The sequence below is a fragment of the Stomoxys calcitrans genome, chromosome 5 (genome assembly GCF_963082655.1).
Source record: "Stomoxys calcitrans chromosome 5, idStoCalc2.1, whole genome shotgun sequence".
In the NCBI taxonomy this organism is placed as follows: Eukaryota; Metazoa; Arthropoda; class Insecta; order Diptera; family Muscidae; genus Stomoxys; species Stomoxys calcitrans.
The window spans coordinates 10,243,649-10,271,610 of record NC_081556.1 but is presented as its reverse complement, the minus strand read 5'-3'; the positions used below and the strand labels follow the sequence as shown (position 1 = coordinate 10,271,610).

Below are 27,962 nucleotides of genomic sequence, written 5' to 3'. Positions count from 1 at the left end.
ATGTCAAATCTGACGATTGAAAATGTCATCATATAGGAGAAAACGTAAACAAAGAATGAATGTAAAAAGAGAACAAGTTGACATCCTCAATGCCAAGTACTGCCAAATATTAAAAAAAAGTATATCGGCTGATCGCTTGGCTTAACCTTATTCAGTGAATCCTGGGTCGTACCATGGGTTTCTTGGAAGAGGCTTCCGGTACCCAAGTACGGATTTCGCGGCATTTTCCATGGAGTGGGCAATAGTTTGCCACTGCGCCATTATATCATATAAATTATAAAACAAAGTTTATTTCTGAAACCACTTTGACATTTCAATTTACGGCACTTGCCACTCAAGGTAGTTTCGTTGGGGGTAGATTTTTGTTGTTGTGATAATGACACTACCTCTTAATTTTACCATGCACCAAACCAAGGTGTCAAGAAGAAGCACGTGTCAAATTAGAGCATGCCATAGCAATCGTTAGAGAAGCAAGAACACTTGCCAAAAATTCCATCTAGTTATCTTAGGAAATCCCCTGTTTACAAATCCCTTATCGACACGTAAGCTCTTTAGTCGCCATTGCACTTACATGCAGAGTGTATAAATTGCATTGCAAACCCCTGAGGCTACATATTTGATCATACCGTAGCATCACAAGAAGTCAATAGGCCGGAGCCAGCAGGAAAATTAAATGCAATGGAAACACATGAGGAAGTAAAAGCTGAGGTAAGTTTTCCAAATATTTGGGAAAGCGAAACAATCTCTGTTGCCCTCCCATCAATAAAAATATTTTTGTTTTCTCTTCTTTTGTCTTAGTTAATACCAAGACCATACCAATTAGATTTGGTTGATTATGTTCATCAACGAAATGGAATTATATATCTGCCAACAGGAGCTGGCAAAACTTTTGTTGCTATTTTGGCATTAAAGCGATTTGCCCATACTTTGCAAGAGTAAGTGGAAAACATCAATATACAATTGTCTGACTCACTCCCCATTGTAAGCTGTAATGATGTATGTAAAAAAGTCATTGTTTTTGTGATCGCGATATCAATTTTCATATTTCATGCAAATGTTTTGTTTACATTTATGTGTATATTCACACTAAATGTTTTTCTTTTTTTTTTTTTTAATTATTGACACACGCTCTCAAAATTGTTGACACACGCTCTCAACACTCATTTGTATTATGTGCAAGAGTAAACTTTTTGAGTTATTTTATGCTAAATTATTTGAGGAATTTGTCTATATATTTATCAGAAGAGTATTATCACAAAGCTGCAGTGAAAGCTACACCCTCCATGGAAAGACCAGTCTGTTTCGTTTTTGGGGCAAAGGCTCAGTGTTGTTTTAACCGTTTGCTGTGTCTTCATCCCTGATTTACATAGTCGATCCTAATAAATATCCAGATCTATTGTAGGAAATCTGCAACTTGGATGGGGTGGTCTAGAGTGATCTGGTAGTAAGTAGAGAAGGATTGGCTGGGCAGATGAAAAAGCGGGATACACATAGCTTACGTTGGCATAATTACTAGCCCATTAGAAATTAAGGCGGCTGCATATGCATATACGTCGACATTTTCAGGCGATATAGCCGGCAGTCCATATCGTCGTGAAAAGTATTTAGAACCACCTAATAATTGTCCTTCTGTATGCTAGTATACTTTGGAGTATGCTAGTATACTTTAAAGTATGCTAGTATACTTTAGAGTATGCTAGTATACTTATATACTATATAGTTTATAGTTATTTTAGTAAACATTTGTATATCATCCGAAGAAAGTAATTTGTAGATGTAAAAAATTGACCTCGGGCCAAATCAAGCATAAAAGTATAAAATATATAAGATCAACACAGCAAAACATTTTCATTTCGTTCTGTGATTTACTTTCATCTTAAATCAATGGGTTTTTGTTTCTCTTTTGAATAGAAAAACAATTAAAACCCTTAAAAAAGTTTAGGCAAAATGTGATGTCGCAAAATGCATCGGCTTAACCAGGGGCTTGTACAACTGCTTGGCTACTATTTTTATACCCACCCCAGTATATTCATTTTGTCTTTCCGTTTGCAACACATCGAAATATCCATTTCCGACCCTATAAAGTATATATATTCTTGATCAGCGTAAACATCTAAGACGATCTAGCCATGTTCGTCTGTCTGTCTGTTGAAATCACGCTGCAGTCTTTAAAAATAGAGATATTGGGCTTGAACTTTGCACAGATTCTTTTTTTTTTTGTCCATAAGCAGGTTAAGCTCGAAGAAGGGCTGTATCGGACTGTATCTTGATATAGCACCCCATATAGACCGATCCGCCGATTTAGGGTCTTAGGCCCATAAAAGCCACATTTATTATCTGATTTTGCTGAAATTTTGGACAGTGAGTTGTATTAGGCCCTACGACATCTTTCTTCAGATCGGTCCAGGCAGAAATTTGGGACAATTTCTTCAATTTGGTCATGATCGGTCCAGATTTGGATATAGCTGCCATATAGACCGATCTCTCGATTTATGGTTTTGGGCCCATAAACCATAAATGGCTCATTTATTATCCGATGTCGCCAAAACTTGCGACAGTGAGTTAAGCCCCTCGACATATTTGTGCAATTTGGCCAAGATCGATCAAGATTTACATATAGCTGCCATATAGACCGATCTCTCGATTTATGGTTTTGGGCCCTTTAAAGGCTCATTTATTGTCCAATGTCGCCGAAATTTGGAAAAGTGAGTTGTATTAGGACCCTCGACATCCTTCTCCAATTTGGCCCAGATCGGTTCAGATTTGTATATAGCTGCCATATAGACCGATCTCTCGATTTTTGGTTTTGGGCCCATAAAAGGTGTATTTATTGTCCGATGTCGCCGAAATTGGGGACAGTGAGTTAAGTTAAGCCCCTCGACATACTTCTGCAATATGACACAGATCGGTCCAGATTTAGATATAGCTGCCATATAGACCGATCTCTCCATTTAAGGTTTTGGGCCCATAAAAGGCGCATTTATTGTCCGATGTCGCCGAAATTTGGGACAGTGAGTTGTGTCAGGCCCGGCCGAACTTAACGCCTTTTCACTTGTTTTAATTTATTATATATTTTTAAAATTTTTTTGGGTTTCCATGCAGTACATTAATTTTTATTGTTTTTTTTTTTTTCTTATATATTTTGTTTTATAATATTTCCATTGAAATATTTTTTAAATGAAAATTTACAAGCCTAATAAAATTTTTATTTTCAGAACTATAGAGAATGGTGGCAAACGTGCTATTTTTATGTGTAATACTGTGGAATTGGCACGACAACAATTTAAGGAATTGCAGAAGTCTACAAATTTAAAAATTGGTCTTTATATTGGCGACCGCGATGTGGATAACTGGGAACGCAGAAAATGGCAATCAGAAATAAGGGAGCGACAGGTTAGTAGTACATGAGGGCCAACCTCCAACCTTTTGTGTTGGGAGAGAATTAAGGCAATTATTTCATTTTTCTACATTTTTTTTTAAGGTTTTGGTTGGTACAGCCCAAATATTTGTGGACATTGTAACACAAAACTTTATTAAAATCAGCGATTTAAGTATAGTAGTCATCGATGAGTGTCACCATGCCAGTGGTGGTCATCCTATGAAAACATTTTTGAGTACATTTCCACAAGACCCAAAGCAAGGACCACGGGTTATTGGCTTAACCGGTGTTTTAATAAAGGGCAACAAATTGGGAAATGTCGTTGAGGACCTGCGCATATTGGAATCCACCATGAGGGGCAACATAATTACAGTTCGTTCAATGGAGGCCATGCAAAATGTGATGGTGTAAGTAAATTTAATTTAACAATTTTATTTGCTTTAAGATACATACAAAAAAAGAAAACAAATAAAATACGAGCTTAGTTTGCTAAAGTCTTCCACAATGTTTGAAGACACCTCGAAACTTTGTTAGATATTGGAGAGCATTTAAATCACATAAGCATAGCGTTTGGCTTTATTAAGAAGTATTATTTGGCGATAGATTCAGATTCAGACTGCCAGATTTGGCTGCTGCTTCTTTGGGGCTTCTCATAGTGAAGTTATTTCCCTGATCTTCAGATTTCATGAACTCGGCTAAAAAATTAGGCCGCTTAGCATTGGGCGTAAACTTGAATCAGATCGCACTCATTGCCATGTGAGAATTTTACCTCTGTTCCTCCATGGAATGTTCATGGGAAAATTTGCAATTTTGATGTGGAAAGGTTAAACAGTGGATATTTTTTCACTGTTCCTCTGAACCGCATGCAAATTTGTCCATAAACATTCTATTTAGGAACAGGGGCAAACTTCTCACATATCAAAGAGTGCCGTCAAGTTTAAGCCCAATGGTGAGGGACTTTTTTTGCTTCTAGTCGAGTCCGTGAGGCGTGCCGCAGTGTGAAACCTCTTTTGTGAAGAACCTCACAAATATGGTCAGCATCAAATTTTGTAATATAGAGATATAGTTACTTAAAATATTTTTGTCTCTCTTCTCTCTCTCTCTCTCTCCCTCTCTGCTCTGTTGAAATGTAAAACAAAATATGTTGCGTCTTCATAGGTACTCGACCAAGCCATCCGAAGAATTTGTTATGTTTAATTCTTCACGTCACATATTTGGTGTCGAGGAGAAAATAAAGCGTCTCGTTGAGGAATGTGCGGTCATTATTAAGAATTGGAATATTGGGTTAATACCAACGCAGATGTCCAAAAATTTAGGCCAAACTCGTCAACCGAACAAAAAGAAACTTGCCATAAACTTACTCAATGATTTTATCTATCAAATGGATGATTTAGGATTGTATGCAGCCTCTATAGCTATCATGTCGCCCATAATTGATTTTGAAGTTAAAAAAAGACAATCGGAGACCCTGGCGTTACGTAATTTGTATCGTATGATTATTTCCTACTGCGAGAGGATACGCCACATTATTGTGAAAGAACTTAAGGATATGGTTGAATCCAACGGTGATTCGATGGTTGAAGATAAGGACATTAAATGCTTGGATGTAATAATGAATTATGCATCACCCAAACTAATCACGCTGATTCAATATATTACTAGTAAGTTCCAGGGTAAAGCTGCCAATGATATAGCTTGTCTGATATTCGTTGAGAGGCGTTACACAGCAAAGTGTCTGTTTCACATCTTGTTGCGTTACGTGGCCCTTTGTCCAGGCCTAAAAGATATTGTTCGCCCACAATTCATGGTCGGGCGGCAAAATATTTTACCGTCAGTGGAATCGATTTTGGAAACAAAATGGAACAGCAGCGCTATAAAGGAGTTTCGTGCCAAAGAATGCAATGTGATTATTTGCTCGAATGTCTTGGAAGAGGGCATAGATGTACAGGCATGCAATTATGTTTTCACCTTTGATCCTTTGAAAACTTTCAATTCGTACATTCAAACAAAGGGACGTGCCCGCAGCCAAAATTCAACTTATACGATATTTGCACCTGACACAGCCAAAGAGCATACATTGGCCCAAATAAGAAAATATCGTATGATTCATGAGCAAATAAAAAGTTTCCTTATTTCACGCGTTCTGGATCGTGAAGACCCAAGTGCTGAAGAAATTGCCGAACAATTCGTCGACCTTATTCCTCCGTATGTTATACCCAGTGGAGCAAGATTGTTGGCAAATTCAGCTCTAGCTCTGCTTCATCGTTATTGTCAAAGTCTGCCATGGGACTCGTTCGGTGCTTGTCAGCCTTGGTATAACAAAATGCCCCCAAATGGGGAAAACAAAATTGCCGTAATGTTAACATTGCCGTTGCAATCGTCCGTTAAGGAAATTATAATAGTAAGCTACGCAACTTATCCTAAACGAACCACTCACATTTTATTTCAATTCCAGAGCGACTATATGGACACTGCAAAGGAGGCCAAGATATCTGCGGCATTTAAAGCATGCGTAAAACTGTACCAAAATGGCGAACTCAATGATTTCCTTTTGCCCATAACAAAGTCCGAATGTATTGCAAAGCTATCCGATAGTCTTTTCGAGCATTGGAAAAACTTTGATGATAATGGTAAGATTCTATTTATTATATTATAATTAATGTTGTTGTTGTTTTCGTTGTTGTTGTTGTTGTAGCAGTTGATTGTGTTCTATCTTTCATCTGCTCAATTCCGTTGAGGGTCAAGACCCAGGAACTCTGCGAATAAGATGGGTTGCGTCCACAGGGATCTGGATCTAAGTCAAGTGGGTCTGGCCGGGCAATTAAACAGGTGACGTGTATCCAGCGGTCCCTGGTTACAATCGGAACATACATCTTGCGCGTCGGCATCAATGCTTGCTCTGTAGGGGGAGGGGAGCCATTTACCGCATCTGCTACCGTGTCTGCATGAATGTTGTCTAGAACCGCTTGATATGCCGCTTGATCCAGAGGTTCACTCTTGTAGCGCTGAACCTCACGCTCTAGATCATGTAGATCTACCTTAAGGCTTCTGGGCGGTGGATATCTATCCACAAGATGATGATTTGGATGGTCTTTGCGATAACAGTCCGAAAGGTATTGCTTAGATATCATGTAGTTATGTCTTCGCACTGGTAGGATCTTTGCCTTCTGATGGAGGTGGTCCACATGAGAACTGAGGAGACAGCCCGTCGCAGTTCGGAGGGTGGAGGGCGGCATTGTGACAGATCTGAATATTATTCCACTGCGTGTCACAAAGTTGACGAAACCACACTGGCGCTGCATAACTTACCAAAGACCGGCCAATTGCTTTGTACGTTGTCAACATGGTTTCTTTGTCTTTACCCCAAATGCTGCCAGCAAGTGACTTGAGGACCTTGTTTCTACTTTTGATTTTATTGCAAATTGCTGTGGCATATGGGGAGAATGTGACGCCAAGTATTTGGGGACACTTGATGGTCGGATTCACTTCTCCATCGACCATTACAGTCAGCTCAGTATTCACCTCACGCGTACTTGTAGTGAACAATGTGGCTGAAGATTTGGTGGCAGATATCTTAAGATTTCTTGCAGCGTCATATGAGGCAAGTTCGTTGAGGTAGACGTTCAACCTATCGCAGATGTTAACAGTGGGTGGGGGCCCTATGCCATGATCATACAATCGTCCGCATATGATACGATCTCTATGCCATCTGGAGGGGGAGGAATGGAGGATTGGTGGAGGTTGAACAGTGCCGGAGATATCACCCCAACTTGGGGAACTCCCTGTTTCACTCTACGGTGCTTCGACTTCTTATCCCTAAATTCCACAAATGACTGGCGACCACACAGGTAATTCGCGACCCAGCGTTTCAGGCCTGGCTGGAGGGGACGTTCTGGCGAAGTCCTCAAATAGTTTGGCATGGCTGACCGTGTCGAATGCTTTCGATAGGTCCAGTGCCGCGAGGACATAGATCTCTTTCGGCATTACAGCGCACAAAAAGCCTATTATTGGTTTAGGTATATATCCAAAGTGGTATGGGGCGGATTAGAAACCGTACCCTCTTTTCAATCTCAACTAATGTTGAGATTATGCAGCGGCAACCCCTTACCCTCCAATGTATGAAATGTTTAAATTTTGCAACTTGAGTGTAGCGGTTTGCGTAACAACGAGACGAGATTGTGCATTTCACTTCGGAAGAAGAACAAAGCTGACTAACACCTGCACCTTGTCTAGTTGTCACGTTTATAGTGTGCTGCGTAAAGCTCGCACACGAAGTGGAGGTGGTGGAGTGGTTTTCTTAATACATCTTCACGTGGCTGCATAACTCTATCTGGTGTACATTAATGACCCCTACATGCAATGCATAAGAGTAGCGGTCATGTCTAGAATTGGCGAGAAAGGGCCATGCAATGTGTATATACCGCCGGCTGGTAGCTGTTCTTCTGGCTATAAGCCTGGTATCAACTTGAAGGCCCATCACGAGCTATGATCCAGGCGTGGGATCACGAGAAAATGTGTACCCAAAGCTAAGAATTTGGATGCACGGGGGGTCGAGTATACTCAGTTTTCTCCACCAGCTGGGAACACTCTTATAGTAATATTTCCATACGACAGAGTTGAAAACCTCAAGGCACCGTCGTAGGTGAAATTTAGGGAAAAGAAGTCAAAGGCCCGTAAAGTGAGACAGGAAGCTTCCCAAGGTGGGGTGATATCTCCGGCAATATTTAACCGCTACCTGTTATCTATTTCGCTACCTCCAGATGGGTTGGTGATCGCATCTTATGCGGACAATTGTGCAATTATACTTTCAGGCCGATGCGTTGAAGACATCTGCGATAACTTAAACAAACGTCAACGACACCGATCATGGACAACGGAAGAATATCGGCAGTTGGATGTGAGAGGCGATGACGTAAAAATTAATAATTGGTGTCACATGTCACAGAGTTTATAGGTCCCCCGCATACCCCTCCAATTTGTGACAGAGTCAGAAGCAGGAAGAAGGTCCTCAAGCACTTGTCGTCGGCCGGCATCATGATCTAGAGCGAGGTGCACAGCTACTGTTAAATTATTAAATGCCAGATCACAAAGTTGCAGAGTAGAAGTACAAGATCTGAGAATTTAACAGAATCTAGGCACAACACACTGTTGCAACAACAACCCAATCACATGGCAGCCGGTTGTACACACCAGATTGGCCCGATGGAATCCTCCTCGGCAAGAGTTGCCTTCTCGGCAGTGTATGTGTTCGTTCTTTTTCGTCATGGGAGAGGCACATACCGGAATGCTTTCTCCGCTGGCTTCTAGTCCGTGCCGGGATTGAAAAGAACCCCGGTGCCAGGTTCTGTTCGGTTTGCCAATACCGCCTCCATCATCGTTCGGTGTCGGTGAGGTGTAACCGGTGCATGGAGTGGGTACATTTCCCATCTTGCTCTGGCCTTACGTCACTATGAGAATATAGTCACTCTTAAAATGGTGCAAGGTGGTGCGCAAACATAGGCAGCAGTGGGACACAAACGTCGTCGTCGGACTATGTGATCCCCTGACCTTTCCCATGCGGCAATATACGCAGCAGCAGCATCCCAGCTCCAACATTGCCAGGCCAGTGCCGGAAAGTGTATAATTTTTGCAATTGAATTGCAATGATCGAAGAGGTAGTAGATTTTATGAGTCGGAAGAACATATTGGTTGCGGCGACCTAGAAGACAAAGCTGATCAACACCTGCAGCTTGCACAGTTGTCACGCATACAATGTGAATGGAGGCAGCCGCTTAAGGAATGGAGGCAGCCGTTTGTAAGTACCGGATTGACCCGATGTATTCCTTCATTGGCAAGGGCTGTCGCCTCAGTGTACAACATATTGCTACAACAAGGAATGGAGGTGGGAGGATTGGCCTTTCGTGATACACCATTTAGTGCAGAATGGACTAATCTCGCCTTAGCCTGGTGCTAGTGATCCCAACATGGGGTGCATGGGGATAGCAGTCAAGTCTGGTACTGCCGAGATAGAGCTATACAACGTGTACATACCGCCGCTTGGTAGTTGTGACCCAGTTAATCGCCAAGCTTAACAGCCCGACATAAGTGGGCTACTGTCTGGTTCTAGGACACTAATGCGCATCACGTTTCATGGCATTCTCCCCTAAGTAATGACCAGCTGGGCATAGCTTTGGCAGATCAGATTGAAAGCTCTACGTTTTGCATGGTGAATGAGGATGCCCCCACCAGAATAGTGAGAGAGTGACGCATCCTGGCAAGCCATCATTTCTTTGGGATCAGACCACCTCCCCATAATTTTCACTACCAACCGACCACCCGACTTCATAACCTCTGAGGTACCGATTTAAGCAAGCTGTGGTCTACTGTTAGGTCACTCTCGAACCCCGATAGACGCGATGACTTTTGGCGACGTAACTGTGACTGATCCGAAGAGAAGCGCCAGATTGTTCAACCTTCAATTTATTGTGCATCCCAAGAGTAACAAGGCTAAGAGCAGAGCCATTCGTCGTATCCGTGAGCTCCGACAATTAACGTGGGAGAATTTACGAATGTCAACCGTGGCGCCAAATCATCCAAGTCGTTGAGCCCCGACGGAATCTCTACACTTATGCTGAAGAATCTGGATCAACCTGGAGTTGAGTACCTTACAACTGTCCTAAGCCTGTCTTTGAACATTCTTATACTTCCCCATGTCTAGAAGATGGGCAGAGTGATCCCGTACAAACCAATCTCCCTTCTCTCACCAGTAGCCAAGACGTTTGCGGCACTACCACCGAGCCTCGCTGGAGAATTTCCATTCGCTGGCATAAGCATGGATTTCAAAGACTGCATAGCACAACAACTGCTGTGCATGCCATCATAACACACATTTGCCGTGGCTTCAATCAGCCCAGGCCATGTGACCTATCGAAGGCATTCGATGCGTTCAGCCGTGCCAACTATTTGAGGACATCGTCAAACATCCCCCCACCCAGACTTGAAACGCTGGATCGCGAAACTATTTCGTGCCAGCCTTTGTGGAATTCCAGGATAAAAAGTCGAAGCACCGTAGAGTGAAACAGGGAGTTCTCCAAGACGGAGAGATATCTCCGGCTCTGTTTAACCTCTACCCATACTCCATTCCCAACAAACTGCTGTCATGTCATGTCATTACAAAGATAGACGTTGTTGTTATTGTTGCTGAGATCATTCTCTCCCAGCAATGGTCACCAGATCCAGTTTTAAAAATCTGATCGCTTCAATTGTAGCGACGCATAGTGCTTCTACAATCATTTTCGAGGGTTTTGCTGTTGCAGCATTCAGGACAAATGTTAGGGACGATACTTTATTCTTAAACTTAAGCGATACGAGTTAAATCTGCTACACAATTCGCAACCCATTGGGGCCGGAGTAGTTCTTTTCCTCCTGAGCAAGTCAAAGCCCGTTGAGTCGGAAGTTTGGGTGGTTCTCTCAATTGAAGTCCAGGAGTAACAGCATGCGGGGAAGATGATAAGACGTTGGAGCATTTCCTATGCCATTGTCCGGCTTTCGCGGTTACCACACACCGGCACTTAGTTGGGGACACAATACCAGACATGAATCGACTTAAAGGCATGGTATGGAAATCAATTAAGGATTTTGGAACTCCCGGCTTAGATATTCTCTTTCGAGGTTATTTTTTTAGTATATAGAGCGCTCATCAAACCGGTTACTGGCCTAGGTATATGTCCATAGTGGCATGGTGCGGATATTAATTCGACCATAGTGACATGGTGCGGACACTAATCTGCTCTTTTCAACCTCACCCTAAGGATCTAAGTCTCCTTCTGTAGATGGTCGATACTCTTGACAGATTTCACCCAGTATGTTTCGGATCACATCGGCCACCCCATCGCCTTATAGGTCGTCAACAGGGTTTCCTCGTCCATTCCCAGGTGCTGCCGGCCAAAGATTTGAGGACTCGGTTCTTGTTCCTTTCGCTTTTGCAGATCGTAGCAGAGTGGGCAGACATTACGGGCGTTTTTCGAGAGTTACTCCCAGGATATTTGGGAGCCTCACCGTTTGGATCGTTGCCCGTCCACTTCTATCTCAAGTTCTGGTGTAATCAGTTGTCCAGGTGGTGATAAGTGCTACTGATGATTTGGTGGGGGAAATTTTTAGGTTACGGCTCCTGAACATTTTTGCCAAGTCCCGGTGGTAAGTACTAAATTATTCGCATAGTCCATTGATGTTATTAAGGAAGTCTCAAGAGTCTGCGACTGCGGTCAAAAGAGAGATTGGTCTGTATGACTCCCCTTGGTTCGCAGGTTCATCCGTCTTAAGTACAGAGACCACTCGACCTACCTACCATATGTTTGGAATCACCAGAGTGGTGGTGGACAGATTTATGGTAACCGTTGTTGTAGCAGTGAACTATACACTGAGGCGGCAGCCTTGCAGATGGAGAACTTGGGATGGGATTGTATCGGCAACGTCTTATGTACGGAATAGTTATAGTTCAGTTCTGAACGGGAGTTTATCTCTAGTTGGGTACTGAATAAATGGTTTGCAGCCCGTTTTGAATCGGTTGCCCATTAAAGGGACTTGCGACTTGGCCCTTGATGGGTTGATAGTGATTTTTCGCATTTTGCATTTCTCGACTTGCCCCAACCATCTATTACGTTTGTGATCTTTGGCCAACCTATCAATCTCTCCGTATTCAGACTCACAATCTCACTGCTTCGGCCGGAAATTTTGGTCTAATATTTAGTATTCGACCAGCTTGAATAAAACGGGCAGCAGCTGCGAAAGTTCTCGAATAAATTGGGCTTTATAGGAGAGCCTCATCAATATGGGAATAAGTCTGCGTACTTTTATTTTCATTTTCATTGCATTTGTCTGCTCATTAATCAGCAAAGTCGTTAAATCATATGCGGCTACAGAACTACACAAATCTGATTGGATTGGTTTGCAATCGCACTAAAACCCATTTCGTTACCTAAGGGGCCGGCTGCTCTCGTTTCCTTATCCTCGTCCCCATTATTTCAGAACTTGTGTGCAGATTTTTTATTATTTTATACATTTGTTCTTATTTTTATTTCCCCTTTTTCTTTTCAGTTTGTAGCAAAACTGTGGGCAAACAACTGAGACGTCTGTACGATCGCAAATGTCCAGATGAGTTATACCATGCTCTACCAAAGTTGGGCGAATCTTGTTACGCGTACACCCTAGAATTCATACCGGAATTCCAGGTGAACGATTACAACGTGCATATTGACAAAAATTTGAAGACAAAATCAACATATGCCCTGCTGTTAAGCAAAAAATTACCGAAATTGGCTGAGATGCCCTTGTTCATGACCCAGGGCGAATTGCGTGTCAAAATATCTGAGGCACCCATTCGTGTCGTAATAGAAACAAATGAACAGCTGCAACAACTTAAACAGTTCCATTCAATGATTTTTAGAGATATATTGAATTTGTGGCGAGAATTTCTGGTGTTGGATAATCGCAACATGGAATATGCCTACTTGATAGTCCCACTCAACGAAAATCACGCTATCGATTGGCCATTAGTGCAGACATTTCCTCAGCTGCAGCCAAATAAGCCAAAGTCATTTGACGAACGCCAAAGTGTGTTGCGCTACAATCCCAGCGACTATTTGGACAAGGTGGTCACCAAGTGGTACAGTGATAGAGAAAGCGAACGTTTCATTGTAACCAAGATCCGTGGCGATCTTAATCCTGTTAGCAAATTTGACGGCAACAACTATGATACGTATGTCACGTTCTACGAATCACGCTACGGTGTGCAAATTGTCAATCGTTCTCAATTTTTGTTAGAAGTCAAAGCCTTGACACATCGTCGAAATTTCTTCAATAACGCCAGCAATAAAAGTTCCGAAAAGAAAAAGGAGACCAATCGTATAATTTTGGTACCCGAGTTGTGTCACAACTATCACTATCCTGGAAATATGTGGCTGAAAGCCCTATTCCTGCCCACGATATTGCATCGATTGGAGTATATGCTGCATGCTGAAAATTTGCGCCTGCGTATTAATCAATTTTTAGGGTTAGATCGCTACTTTGGCAATTATACGCCCAAGCCATTAATGAAAGATTTGTCGCTGAAAAGGGTCCTTGATGACGATGGCAATTTGATCAAACCAAAGGAGGTACGTTTTTGCAAACCCTTTATGTACTTTTAATTTCTTCCACCGAAGAACCGTTTTGCTGAATATATCGTTTTAATTAAGTTATGGTTAAGTAATGTGAGCTACAGTGGTGCCACCGTAGTACCATCGTAGCTGAGATGTTGCTATGTCCGCCCTTGGAGGTGAACACTTAGGTTCAAATATCGACGTTAACATCAGATTGTCGGCGGTGGCTATCCCCTTTCTATTAGGTTAGGTTAGGTTAAGTGGCAGTCTGCCATCAGACTCACTTAGACGTTTTCGTCCATTGTGATACCACAGGAACAGAAGAAGGAAGATGCCTTCTATTGTAGTTCCTACCGTTTAACCATCCAGATCGCTTTAAAAAGCCCAATAACTTGTGAATGTTCACATCCGCTAAATCAGACAGGTTCTTCTCAAAGAAAGAACCTAAAGTGGAACTCCTTCTAACTACTATTGAGGGACACACACACAGGAGGTGTTCTTTGGTCCCTTCTACGTCGATGTCCCTACAGCTTCTGTTGCTGGCAACCTTCTGTCCAGTCTGTTTTCTGTCCAGTCATGTTTTCTGAATAAACAGTGACCGACCTGTCATGATGGACACAGTGATTGAGACGTCTGTTCTAGCCAATGACAGCAAAGCAGTAACCTCTTCAAATCTAGATGAGGCCACATAGTTTTGGAATGCTCACAGCCCCCTCTTAGTGACTATCTATCATTCGTTGCCCTTCGGGCCTGATGCTGAAAACTTTGTTTACATGTCGCTAGAGGCATACCGACAAATTCCAGTGTCCCTGGAGTGTGTAAGCTAGTTCCTAGTCTCGCAAGCTCGTCTGCTTTAGAATTATGAACTGTTCAGCCATCTCGTTGAGAAGTCTGTGACTTGTCGCTCTTCGGCCTTTCGGACTTGCCAATATACAGAAAGTTCCTTATCATTGAGCTTAGTGTTGTATCGGACAGTACTCATTTATATGAGGGAAGTATCATGAATGTTTTAGGGCAAATTTTCAATCGCCAAGCCCGTCTTGTACACTTGTCTTATGTAACCAGATCAAGAAAGTCTGCAACTAGGGTGGATTGCGATTGTTCGTCGCGTAGAATTGTATTGGCAGGGGAACAACAGATGACTTGTGCGGTGTAGTCCCTTGCACATTTACATCAATCCTAATTCAATAGTGTTTCAGGCCGCTGTCTCTGCCGACTTTCTTTTGATGTAGTCCAGAAGAGTGTGTGGCTGGGCCAAACACGCCATTGTGTCAGGACTTGTATAGCTTCCATATAAAAATGGATTTGATTTCTGATGCGAATCACAAATTAACACCAAAATGTTTCTTTCCAGAACACTAAATTACTTTCATCGCTACCAGCCAAGAACACCACGGAACCACCCTATGAAGTTTTAAAACTTGATGCTGAGGATATACACTGGAAACCTTACCTGCAACCCATCGATCTACATCGCAAGCTGGAAGAATCTTATTGCGTCGAAGTTGACTATTACTCCAAAATCTTTTCAAATTTGGTGATAAAATTTGATGATTTAAAATTGAAAGAAGAAGAAGAACTAACTAAGTCTCAGTTAGATGTTAAAGTTTCCAAACGGCGAGAGCCACCAACATATTCATCCACTGTTAGTGAAAATCTCCCATCGCAGTTTCAACCACTAGCGATCAAGGATACACCCCGAGATGAGAGGACCAGAATTCATATATTGCAAAAAAATATTGATCCTGACCACATACTACAATCTGCTGAACAATATGAGTTGTTGGCCGCAATCACAACAGCTGGGGCAAATGATATCTTCGATATGGAACGTTTTGAGATGCTTGGAGATGCTTTTCTCAAGTTTTCCGTTTCCCTATATTTGGCCAATAAATATGGCAACTGGAATGAAGGATTCCTCACCATTGTCAAGGGTCGCCTGGTTTCAAATCGTAATCTTCTCTATTGCCTCTTGGGTACCGATATCTGTCAGCGCATTTGCAATATGGCCTTTAAACCCAACACAGCTTGGCTACCGCCTATGTGCAGCTTACCAGCAAATCTGCTAGAGTTGTTGGCGCAATATCTTCCTAAAAACTCTACATTGGAACCAGCAGATTTGTACAAATTGCAACTGACTGAGAGTGAGAAAAGTTCCGGCTTATGTTCACCCACAAAACTTGAATATTTTGTTCAAGCTTGCAACAAGAACAAAGACTTGATAGCAGGCCAATTCACCATGCCTTTGGAAAGTGACGTGAATTTGTATTTATACAAAGAAGTGGTGCGTGATAAAATTGTCGCCGATACCTTGGAAGCAATACTTGGGGTTTGCGTCAAAAATTATGGAATACATCGCTCGTTCCGTATGCTGGAATTTTTTGGAATTTGTACATCTGAAAGGGACAATCCTCTTACGAATCTCTTGGACTTAAAACTCGGTAGTCAACAGTATCGCACAGATATATCCAGTAGCAAAATAAATGACTTTTTAGTGAACGCAGACATTTTGGAACACAATCTTGGATACAAATTCAAAGATCGTGCATATTTGCTGCAGGCCTTGACGCATCCTTCATATCCAACGAATCGTTTGACAGGTAATTAAAAAATTAAAAAAAACCCTTTGGTTTGTCAACCTTGGTAAGAATTGTTAAAACATGTTTTATTAGGTTTGTGGGCTAATTAGATCTTATTATTATTGCTGGGCACTAACTAGGAATGTAGTAAGACACGTCAGACTTTCGCTTTCAATTAAGGCGAGTTAATCCCTCCCAATGGGATTATTAGGTGGATCTTACATTACTGGGTAATGTTTTGGACCACGAGCTTAGATTTTGTATGGCGAGAAACTCGTTGCTTTGCAGCACTAACAATCTTTGTGTAGAACATCCGCACTGCCCTTAACTCTCTCTATTTAGTGCCATTTATAAAAGAAGTCTATACTGACTTTAGTATTTCGAAACGTAGCATTGCTTTGTCCGCAATTAATTTGTACTCTGCATGGCTTTCAGTAGCTAAATGTAAAATTTCGTCTGTTTATGATTGACATTTTAAGAAAGCATAGAGATTTTTTCGACTGTACTTAGTATATATCGACAACTTAAAAAAAAAAAAGGGCTTAACTCTATTTCTTGTTACCTAACAGGAGAACGATAAAACTTAAATTTGTTGAAATTGTTCTAAATCTATTATTTGCAGTTGTATCCGCCTGAAATTTTGAGGCAAGGTGCATCTGACATACATTTGTCTGCAAGTTAAAAAAAAACAAATTGAGTTAGTGAGGCCCTTTTTGCATTAAGCCATGTTCTCTATCCCTCTCTCTCTCTCCATCCCTCCTTGTTCTCTATCCCTCTCTCTCTCTCCCTCCTTGTTCTCTATCCCTCTCTCTCTCTCCCTCCTTGTTCTCTATCCCTCTCTCTCTCTCCCTCCTTGTTCTCTATCCCTCTCTCTCTCTCCCTCCTTGTTCTCTATCCCTCTCTCTCTCTCCCTCCTTGTTCTCTATCCCTCTCTCTCTCTCCCTCCTTGTTCTCTATCCCTCTCTCTCTCTCCCTCCTTGTTCTCTATCCCTCTCTCTCTCTCCCTCCTTGTTCTCTATCCCTCTCTCTCTCTCCCTCCTTGTTCTCTATCCCTCTCTCTCTCTCCCTCCTTGTTCTCTATCCCTCTCTCTCTCTCCCTCTCTCTCTCTCCCTCCTTGTTCTCTATCCCTCTCTCTCTCTCCCTCCTTGTTCTCTATCCCTCTCTCTCTCTCCCTCCTTGTTCTCTATCCCTCTCTATCTCTCCCTCCTTGTTCTCTATCCCTCTCTCTCTCTCTCCCTCCTTGGTCTCTATCCCTATCTCTCTCCCTCCTTGGTCTCTATCCCTCTCTCTCTCTCCCTCCTTGTTCTCTATCCCTCTCACTCCTTGTTCTCTATCCCTCTCACTCCTTGTTCTCTATCCCTCTCACTCCTTGTTCTCTGTCTCTCTCTCTCTCACTCCTTGTTCTCTGTCTCTCTCACTCCTTGTTCTCTGTCTCTCTCTCTCTTACTCCTTGTTCTCTGTCTCTCTCTCTCTTACTCCTTGTTCTCTGTCTCTCTCTCTCTCTTACTCCTTGTTCTCTGTCTCTCTTACGCCTTGTTCTCTGTCTCTCTCTCTCTCTCTTGCTCCTTGTTCTCTATCTCTCTCACTCTTTGTTCTCTATCTCTTCCTCTCTCACTCACTCCTTGTTCTCAAACTCTCTCACTCACTCCTTGTTCTCAAACTCTCTCTCTCACTCACTCCTTGTTCTCAAACTCTCTCTCACTCCTTGTTCTCTCTCACTCCTTGTTCTCTCTCACTCCTTGTTCTCTCTCACTCCTTGTTCTCTCTCACTCCTTGTTCTCTCTCACTCCTTGTTCTCTCTCACTCCTTGTTCTCTCTCACTCCTTGTTCTCTCTCACTCCTTGTTCTCTCTCACTCCTTGTTCTCTCTCACTCTTTGTTCTCTATCTCTCTCTCTCTGCTCCTTGTTCTCTTCGTTCTTTATCCCTCTCTCCTTATCTATACATCACTCTTTCTCTATCCCTAACTCTCCATCTTTATTCCTTACTTTTTCCTTCTCTATCCATCACTCTCCTTCTCCATCACTCAATCCCCATCTTTATCCTTCTCTCCCTCTTCTTTATACCTCTCTCTCCTTTCACTCTGTCCCTACCTCTTTCTCTCTCCCTCTCTCCTTTTTCACTATCCCTCTCTCCTTTTTCACTATCTCACTCCCCTTTTTCACTATCTCACTCCCCTTTTTCACTATCTCTCCTTTTTCACTCTCTCCTTTTTCACTATCGCTCTCTCCTTTTTCACTATCGCTCTCTCCTTTTTCACTATCGCTCTCTCCTTTTTCACTTTCTCTCTCTCCTTTTTCACTATCTTTCTCTCCTTTTTCACTATCTTTCTCTTTTTTCACTATCCCTCCCCCTCTCGTCTCTATTCTCTCTTTTTCTATTCCTCTCTCTCCTCTGTCCCTCTCTGTCTCCTTCTCTATCCCTTTGCTGCTTCTCTATACCTATCTCTTCTTCTCCCTAACTCTTCCCTTCTTTTTCATCACGCTCCCTCCCTCTTTCCTACCCTGTCTCTCTCTTTTCCTTCTCTATCTCCTTCTTTACTTCTTCTCTATCCCTCTCCCTGCCTCTCTATTTCTTCTGCATCCTTCTCTCTCCAATCCAATCTCACCCTCGCTCTCTTCCTCCTTCTCTCTCTTCCTCCCTTTCCATCTATTTCTCACTCACCCCTACTATTTCTACATATCTGCCTCCCTCTTTCCCTCCCTCTCTCTTTCAAACTCACTCCTCTTTCTACCCTGCACGGGATAACTATAAGCTTCGCACAAGATGGAGCTTTGAGAAGCCAATCCCATGGCAGCCGGTTCCACGTACTCGATTGACCCGATAAAATCCTTTATCGGCAAGGGATGCCGCCTCAATATACAACACACTGCTAAAACAACAACGAAAAGATTAGCTTGGAGATACCGGGCCTGTCCACAGGTTGCGGATAGTGGAATGCTTCATACGGAGTAGCGAAAAATCAGCGATATCGAGTGGAAAGTCTCCATGAGAGACCAGGTGGCACCGACTCTAGCTGAAATATAGACCGGAACGAACCCTCTATCTCTACCTCTTTCCATCTCCCTCCCTCTCCCCATCTCCCTCCCTATATCTCTACCTCTACCTCTCCCCATCACCCTCCCAATATCGCTACCTCTTCCCATCACCCTCCCAATATCCCTACGTCTCCCTATCTCGCTCGTCCCCTCTCTCCCTCTGTCTATCGCAACGTCCCTCCCTTTCTCTCTAGCCCCCTCCTGCGGTATTCTCACAATCTACTGCCCTTCCGCCTTTTCTTCCACATTTCCCTTCTTCACTCTCGTCTTCCGTCTCTTTCTATCTCTCCCATTGATGTTTACAATATTTTTAAATGTTTTTCTTTTTTTCACTATAGGTTGCTATCAAGAGTTGGAATTTATCGGTGATGCTATACTTGACATGCTTATAACCTGTTATATTTTTGAACGTTACCAATATATGGATCCTGGCAAGATGACTGATTTGCGATCGGCCTTAGTGAATAATATCACCTTGGGTTGCATCTGTGTTCGTTACAGATTTCATCTGTTTTTATTGTATGAAAACGCTTTGTTGGCTGAAGCAATCAAAATTTTTGCTGATTTTCAAGATACTCAAAATCACGTTGTCAGCGATCAAGTGAAAATTTTAATGGAAGAAAATACGGATGAGGTTGATCCTTACAGCGTTTATTTGCATGGTTATGATGATGACGAGGGAGATGAAGATGACAACGTAGACGACTGTATGCACCAAGAGAGCGACGATGAACATAATGCAAGCAATTGGCCAACAAATAAAAAACCCTCATTTAATATGGCGACCAAAATAGATGTACCCAAAGCCTTGGGCGATATTGTTGAAGCCATTATAGGGGCTATATATTTGGATTGCCGCGACCTTGAGAAAACCTGGCAGGTTATTTTCAATCTGTTTGAGAACGAATTGAATGAATTCTCCCGCAATGTCCCCATTGACCCTGTCCGTCAATTGGGCGAAATGAAGCATGCTAATCCCAAATACTCAAAACCCTTGGTAGACAATGATGTTGTAATGGTTAAGTGCACATTCTACTGTTTGGATAGATCCTGTACCACCCATGGATTTGGCAGCAACGCTGTCCTAGCAAAGAAAGCCGCTGCTAAGCAAGCTTTGCAAATATTTGCAAAAAATTCTAATTAAAATATAAGTTTTGCTTCATTTTTGTTAACTACAATATATGTCCAGTGTCTTAAATGTTAGAAATATCTCCAATATTGTTCCATATTATAATCATTCAGTATACTTTTTTTACCATATAATTTAAATTGTATTAATATTGTTCGGAAATTTATAAAACTTTTAGAATAGCAACAAAATAACCCAAAAAAAAAATCTTGCAAGCATGCCTACCCTGCTACTACACATTCATACATACATATATTGGGTTGCCCAAAAAGTAATTGCGGATTTTTTAAAAGAAAATAAATGCATTTTTAATAAAACTAAGAATGAACTTTAATCAAATATATAATTGCCATTTTGTTCGATAACCTTTTGCCATCTTCCTGGCAAATTTAGTATTCCACGCTCATAGAACTTCTGGCCTTTATCTGCAAAAAAATGAACCAAGTGCGATTTTATAGCCTCATCATTGCCGAAAGTTTTACCATTTAAAGAGTTCTGCAGAGATCGAAATAAATGGTAGTCTGATGGTGCAAGGTCAGGGCTATATGGTGGATGCATCAAAAGTTCCCAGCCAAGCTCACTCAGTTTTTGGCGAGTGACCAAATATGTGTGCGGTCTAGCGTTGTCCTGGTGGAATATGACACCTTTACGATTGACCAATTCTGGTCGCTTCTCCTTGATGGCTGTATTCAATTTGTCCAATTGTTGACAGCTAACATCCGAATTAATCGTTTGGTTCCTTGGAAGCAGCTCAAAATATACCACACCCTTCCAATCCCACCAAACAGACAGCATAACCTTCTTTTGGTGGATATCAGCCTTTGAAGTGGTTTGAGCTGGTTCACCATGCGTTGTTGTAAACAATCCATTTTTCATCTCCAGTTATGATTCGTTTTAAAAACGGATCGAATTCATTGCGTTTAAGGTGCATATCACAAGCGTTGATTCGGTTTGTTAAATGAATTTCTTTCATTACATGTGGTACCCATATTAAAATTAACGCCAAACAAACAAATGTAAACAAAATTTCGCGCACTTTTTTTCTAAAGCAAGCTAAAAGTAACAGCTGATAGCTGACAGAAGAAAGAATGCAATTACAGAGTCACAAGCCGTTGAAAAAATTTGTCAACGCCGACTATATTACTACCACAATATATTACCGACAATTACTTTTTGGGCAACCCAATATAAATTTTATTTTTTCGAATAAATGTATTTTCACTTTAAAACAAATTCTATATTCATTTTAGTAGAGCGAAGAAAAGAATTTGATGCAGTTATTTCGATGATAAGTTCGGTCGAAGATCTTATTAGCTAGCCATGGTTGACTAAATCTGCGTTAAATCGATAAAAATGTTTCCAATTAGAACGAGAATTCTGCACTTTAAATGTATTGAAGAGGTAAAATTTAATCAATAAATGATTTTGAGAAGGCAAATCATGAGCAAAATTACATGGATCAAACAATGAACGCAGTTGAGCTGGTTTACAAAGGGTAGTTAATTCCATCAGGTGGTAAGTGCGACGGATGGTCTCTAAGAGCGATATTAATTCGGTAGCGTGTACCTGCTCGATACGCAGATTGATCTAAAGATTATTTTGCAGCGCAAACTTCCGCTACCCTTGTCGAAGAATTCTTGGCTCATAAGATACAAACTCAATGCTATCAGGAGGAATGAAATAAACTCCACGATGATTCGACTTCTTATCAATTAACTCCACATACCAGTTTTCGAGGTACTATCTAAATCACTATTTTCGTCGATAGGCATCTATGACCGAGACGTCGGATCTACATTATCTGGAGCGAGCTGTCAGCGCATAAGAGAACACCTATTGAACAAGCAGCGTATCACTTAAATCGTAACAAAGAGGATTAAAATAACGGAGAAAATTTTACAGTAAATGCCAAGCTCATAGGTGTCGGTAATTATTTTATTTTCCTTCGAAGCAAGCAGCTCTGCCGAATCAAATTTACAGCAAAAAGAAAAGAAATAAAGATACCCATATTGCCAAAACGTGTATTGCGCCATAGTTTCTTTCACGGGAAAGGAAATAATGCATATTAAGAAAATGCAAACAGCCAAACATGCCATTGAGAGCAGAATTTTGCTAGCGGCACGTTCTTAGATACTTCTCTTTACTTTAATTGGCTATGAAAGAACTTTTGTTCCACTAGCCGAACGTAGAATGGCGTTACAAGCGCCTCGATCTTCTGCGCTCATTGTAAAAACTCTGACACCAAGTTTCGAGGTGTCTCCCACCACTTGATCTTTCCATTGGGCTTTTGATCTTCCCGGTTTGCGTGTACCACCGCGTTTGCCTTCAAAAGACTTCTTTGAGGGAGCTTCTTCATCCATTCTAACAACATAACGTAGCAAACGCAGCCAATGTATTTTGATACATGTAACTATGCTATCGTCGTCATACAGCGCGTGGTTCATACGACGCCTATATTCTCTATTAACGCAAACCGGTCCATATATTTTACAAATAATCTTTCTCTTAAACACTTCAAGTACTGCCTTGTCTGCTTTCACAAGTACCCATCGCTTAGAATCATCATACACCAAGGGCAGTGTCAGTGTCTTGTACTTAATCCAAAGTAGCATCTATTTGCGAGTATTATTCTTCGCTTAATCTCAAAACTGGTGTCATTCGTTTCGGTTACGGCGGTACCGAGATAGATAAAGTTGCTTACTATCTCAAAGTTGTGGTTCCCAACTTTCTTCATTTTTTTTATCTACTCGGTTGAACAAAGCTTTTTGGTAGTTGAAACCATCCATTTCGTCATATGTCCATTTACTGCCAGACCCATTTCCACTCACTCTCTTTCGATTCTTTCAAAGCCTGCAGTTACTAATTCCGGTGACCGACCTATGATGTCGATGTCGTCGGCATAGGCGAGTAACATGTGTTCACTTGTGATTAGTGTGCCATATCTATTCACATCTGCATCTCTTATAATCTTCTCCAGCAGGATATTAAAGAGATCTCACGATAGGCTGTCTCCTTGTCTGAAACCTCGTTTGGTATTAAATGGTTCCAAGAGATTATTTCCTATTCTTATTGAGGAACGCGTATCAGCAAGTGTCATCCCGCAGAGTGTTATTAGTTTTGCAGGGATACCAAACTAAGACATGGCTTGAAATACCTTTGAACGTAAAAGCGTATCGAAGACTGCATCCGAGAGTATCTTGGATGCGATGGGGAGAAGACTTATTCCTCTACAGTTGGCACATTTCGTCTTTTCTCCTTTCCTGTGTACGGGATATAGTATGCTGAGGTTCCAATCATCGGGTATGTGTTCTTCTAGCCAGATTGCGCAGATAAACTGATGCATACGCCTTATCAGCGTGTCGCCTCCGGTCTTAAATAGTTCAGCGGGTAGCCCGTCGGCTCCTTCTGCCTTGCTGTTCTTCAGTCGGGTCACTGCTACTGGGACCTCATTCTGAGGTCTATGAGATAAACATTCTATACCGTCATCGCCGCAAACGACGGATACTAACAGTTGGGTGAAATGTTCTTTCCATATCCACAGCGTGCTATCTGTGTCAGTTAGAAGATTTCTTTCTTTGTCTCTGCAGGAGGATGTGCCTGCACCAAAGCTATCAGTTTGAAGTTTATTCCTTTGGTAGAATTTTCAGACTTCATTCTGACTCCTGTTAGGTTAGGTTAGGAGAGTGCAGATATTAATCCGCCCCATGCCTCTATGGACATACACCTAAGCCAGTAATCGGCTTGTTATGCGCCCTAAAAATTATAAAGTAACCTCTAAAAAGAAAATTTTATGTTAGGAATTTCGTGCTACTTACAAAATCCTTAATTGTTTTCAATACCACTCCCTTAAGTTGGTTCATGTTTGGTATTGTGTCTCCACCTAAGTGCCGGTATCTGTTAGACGCAAAAGCCGGGCACACATCATCTTCCCCGCCATAGGATTTTCGCCGTCATTCCGACCGTTTCGCTGTTCTACAATGTTGCATGCGCATTTGTTGCCCACTTCCTTAACTTGGACTGCGTCGACCCGAAAGGCTTCGGGTTAACCAAGTTTACTGACGGCAGTCCTCTGGCCTTCACCGCCAAATCGTCTGCCCTTTTATTTCCCCTTACTTCGTTATGACCCGGCAGCCAAACGATGTGGATTTTTCCATCCTCAGAGAAGGCGTTAATCTCCTTCTTACACTGCAAGACTGTTCGTGTTGGTACTGTCGGTAAAGATGACATCTCAATTCGCTCAAACTCAGGTCTTTCCAGTTGCTTTTTCTTTCTGCGGAATACACGTTTCTCCTCTCTTCTTTTCTCCCGATACCTCTCCTTATTGCAGGGTTGCTCTGTATCAGGGCGTACATTCCTCGCCATGTTCAAACGGGTGCGAACCTTTGCTGCAACAAGGTAATGATCCGAATCGATATTCACTCCACGGATCGATCGTACATCTGACACGCTGAATGAATGCCACCCATCTATCACAGCGTGATCAATTTTGTTCCTCGTGTTTTGATCCGGTGACAGACATGTGGCTTTGTAAATATTTATGTTGAAATCGGGTGCTGGTAACTACTATGTTTTTTGCCGCGGCGAAATATATCAACCTCAACCCATTACCGGACGTTATATCGTGGAGGCTAAACTTTCCGACTGTTGAATCAAAGATGTCTTCCTTCCCTATCTTCGCATTAAAATCTCCCAGAACGATTTTAATATCATAGGCGGGGCAGCGGTCATATTCTCTCTCTAGGCGCTTGTAGAAAATATCCTTGGTCTGCTCGTCCTTGTCTTCCGTCGAGCTGTAAGCACAAATAAGGCTGATGTTGAAGAATTTGGCTTTTATGCGGATTGTGGCTAGCCTCTGTTGTTATGACGCCATTCCCAGTCCATCACGCTTTCTGTAAGGCGGACTTGTACTTCTCTAATACATCCGCCAGTACGTATACTGCACCTTCTCTATAGAGAGTGCGGACTTTCCAGGTACAGATCCGCTAATCATGGTCCTTTGGTCCTTCCGTTTGCGTGGGTCGTCAACGTTAATGGGGTCCGTTTTTGCTATTCCTCTTAGTTTTACGGGGGCGAGTTACTGGTCAGCGCCCCAACCGCATGGGTTTTGTCGTTGTCGGGCACCGCTTGCTCCAAGATCCGACGCTCGCCTCCAGCCGACCCTAACTGGGGAACAGACGCTGATGTTGACCATTGATAATTCAAAGGCACCAATAACTCGCCTTGTCATCTCGAGTATCATTGGCACTCAGTATTTAATTAAGATCCAGTGCCACCTGACTCCTCACTGAGATTCTCCTCTCGAAAATTGCGGACTGTCCGCGGCCGCATTTGCAGCTACTCGGCATAAAAACGGAGCCTTCCACCATCCGCAACCTGTGGACGCGACCGTTTTCCATTTCTTTTTTTGAATTGCATACTTTTTTACAATTTACTTAGTAGCTGAATGTTCAAAACACTTAACAAAAATTTCCAGCGTTATACTGATTTTCATATCAAGGCTTTATCGCCTGGCAACCCAACTGCAGTTGAGTCGTAATCCATAATCGAGTATTATATATATTTTTGGATATAGCTGTCATATAGACCGAACTGCCGATTAAGGTCTTAAGCTCATAACAGCTGCATTTATTGTCGGATTTGGATGAAATTTGGCACAGTGAGTTGCACTAAGTGCTCCGCCATCCAACCCGAATATGGCTTATACCGGGCCATATTCAGATATAGATAACATATAGTTCGATTTGGCGATTTAGAGTCTTAAGCCCATAACAAACGCATTTATTACCCAAGTTCGCTGAAATTTGCGACAGTGAGTTTTATTATGCCTATCGAAATCTGAAACAAATATGGTCAATATAGCCATATAGACCGATCAGCCGATTTTGAGTCTTAAGCCCATAGCAGAGCATTTATTATCCGATGTCGTTGAAATTTGGGACAGCAAGCTATATCAAGACTTCCGTAATCCGAGCTAAATATAGTCCAGATCTGACCATCTGGGGGAGGGGGTTGTGTTTTGCGCAAATCAAGTGTGAAAAATGTGGGGGGCACAAGGAAATCGAAAAAGTTTTTGAGGGGCGCAAAGCAAATCGGGTTGGGAAGCCCTGGTCAAGAGGATGGCTTCATTCGCTCGAATGATATAGCTTTTACAGCTACACTTTCGGATATGGTAAGCGATCCTTGAGAAACTTCCATTGGGGGAGCCATATCCTTTCGGTACATATTATTAAGCCAGAAATATATTTTGCAGCCTACGTATGAAGGCGATATAGGATTACAATCGATATTTTTGTGCTGTTGCCCAAAATGTGGCGTTTAACAACAGGCTTGGACAAGTATACGCGCAACTCAGTGGGATGTAGTATGAGAAATGCTCAGCCGTCAGCTCTCCTTGCGGAGACATAAAAATAAGTCCGCTGACTTGCAAATTATGGGCATGTTTAAATGGGCTTTAAAAATTTATTGTCAACTCCACAATTAATTGGATACCAACGTTTAAAATTTTATAAGGAATGTCAAAAATTCGCCTCACATAACACTTCAACTTACATGGATCCTCTGAAATTGTTTGAAATGATCGAACAGCTGCAATCACAATATCTTAGAACACTTTTGCTTTATATCGCTGATAGTTCCATAAACAACATCAATTTTACACACTTGTTGGAGAAAACATTCTATTACACCAAATTATCAACAAACAAAAAACACTTCACACAATGAAACGAAAACTTTTAAAAATATACCTATTTGTACACTAGTATACTACTACAACCAAAACTAGTAAACTGCAAACTGAAAAACTTCCGCCAAAAATGGAAAGTAAAAGGGATACCAACTGTCCAACTTTTGCTATTTTGCCAAAATAAAAAAAAAAAAACTCCAACTGATATGGGAATGTAACGATTTATGGGAATAGTTTCGCCAGCAATATAAACCAGCTAGAGTTCAATTAGAGGAGTTCCATTTTATTCTAGTTTAATTTAATTTTATTTATCATTTTAATTTCAATTACAATTGTTCGTTTTGTATGGTGTTATAGCAAAAACATGTGAAAATGGAAATGGGACTTAATATTACCCACACTAATACATTTGATTGCATTGACAAGGCTATAAAAAATATACCGTTCATTGTACAATTAAAGATCTGTTCGCGTACTTTTCCAGTAAAAATTTGCAGAAGAGTAAAATCCGCCTTTAATCTCGTTTGCTATTAATTGGAATAAAACAAGTGGTTTTCAAAAAAAAAACATGTTACTTTTAGCTTGCTTTAGAAAAAAAGTGTAAAAAAGTATATTATTATTAAAGTTAAAGTATTAAAGTTCATTCTAAGATTTATTAAAAATGCATTTACTTTCTTTTAAAAAATCCGCAATTACTTTTTGGGCAACCCAATATTATTATAAAATTATTTTTTAAGTTATATTGTGTTTTGAAGTTTTATTGTTGTCAATTGTTTCAAATCGTTGTTATATAAATTATTATTGTTATTGTAGCAGCGTGTTATACACTGAGACGGCAGCCCTTGCAGCCGGTACGTAAAGTCGGCTGCCATGGGATTGTATAAATTATTTTAAAATTAATACATTTATAAACTTTAATGGATACATCCAATGGATACATTGGAGGCCACCGTGGCGCAAAGGTCAGCATGTCCGCCTATGACGCTGAACGCCTGGGTTCGAATCCTGGCGAGACCATCAGAAAAAATTTTCAGC

The 27,962-nt window shown here is 41.6% G+C and overlaps 1 protein-coding gene across 5 annotated transcripts; it reads left to right on the top strand.

Annotated features, from left to right (window-relative positions):
* Window positions 1-442: 442 nt before the first annotated feature.
* On the top strand, window positions 443-22,264 carry LOC106081246 (endoribonuclease Dcr-2). 5 transcript variants are annotated; one of them, XM_013243077.2, is made up of 10 exons: window positions 443-708; window positions 799-935; window positions 3,216-3,393; window positions 3,482-3,786; window positions 4,538-5,780; window positions 5,835-6,009; window positions 12,455-13,512; window positions 14,852-16,097; window positions 19,452-21,643; window positions 22,011-22,264. In XM_013243077.2, the coding sequence occupies exons 1-9, from the start codon at window positions 679-681 to the stop codon at window positions 20,255-20,257; spliced, it is 5,178 nt and encodes a 1,725-aa protein (XP_013098531.1). In that variant the 5' UTR covers window positions 443-678; the 3' UTR covers window positions 20,258-21,643; window positions 22,011-22,264. The 5 variants fall into 5 exon arrangements, with proteins under 5 accessions (XP_013098531.1, XP_059224989.1, XP_059224986.1 ...); XM_059369006.1 differs by having other exon boundaries at window positions 19,452-21,757; XM_059369003.1 differs by having other exon boundaries at window positions 19,452-21,757; window positions 21,848-22,264.
* Window positions 22,265-27,962: the final 5,698 nt, after the last annotated feature.

Bases quoted from the DNA above. Each gene is read 5' to 3' on its own strand.
- LOC106081246 (XM_013243077.2), top strand. From the start codon at position 679: ATGGAAACACATGAGGAAGTAAAAGCTGAG. The intron at 936-3,215 runs GTAAGTGGAAAA...TTTTATTTTCAG, and splicing joins TTTGCCCATACTTTGCAAGA to AACTATAGAGAATGGTGGCA. The intron at 13,513-14,851 runs GTACGTTTTTGC...GTTTCTTTCCAG, and splicing joins ATTTGATCAAACCAAAGGAG to AACACTAAATTACTTTCATC.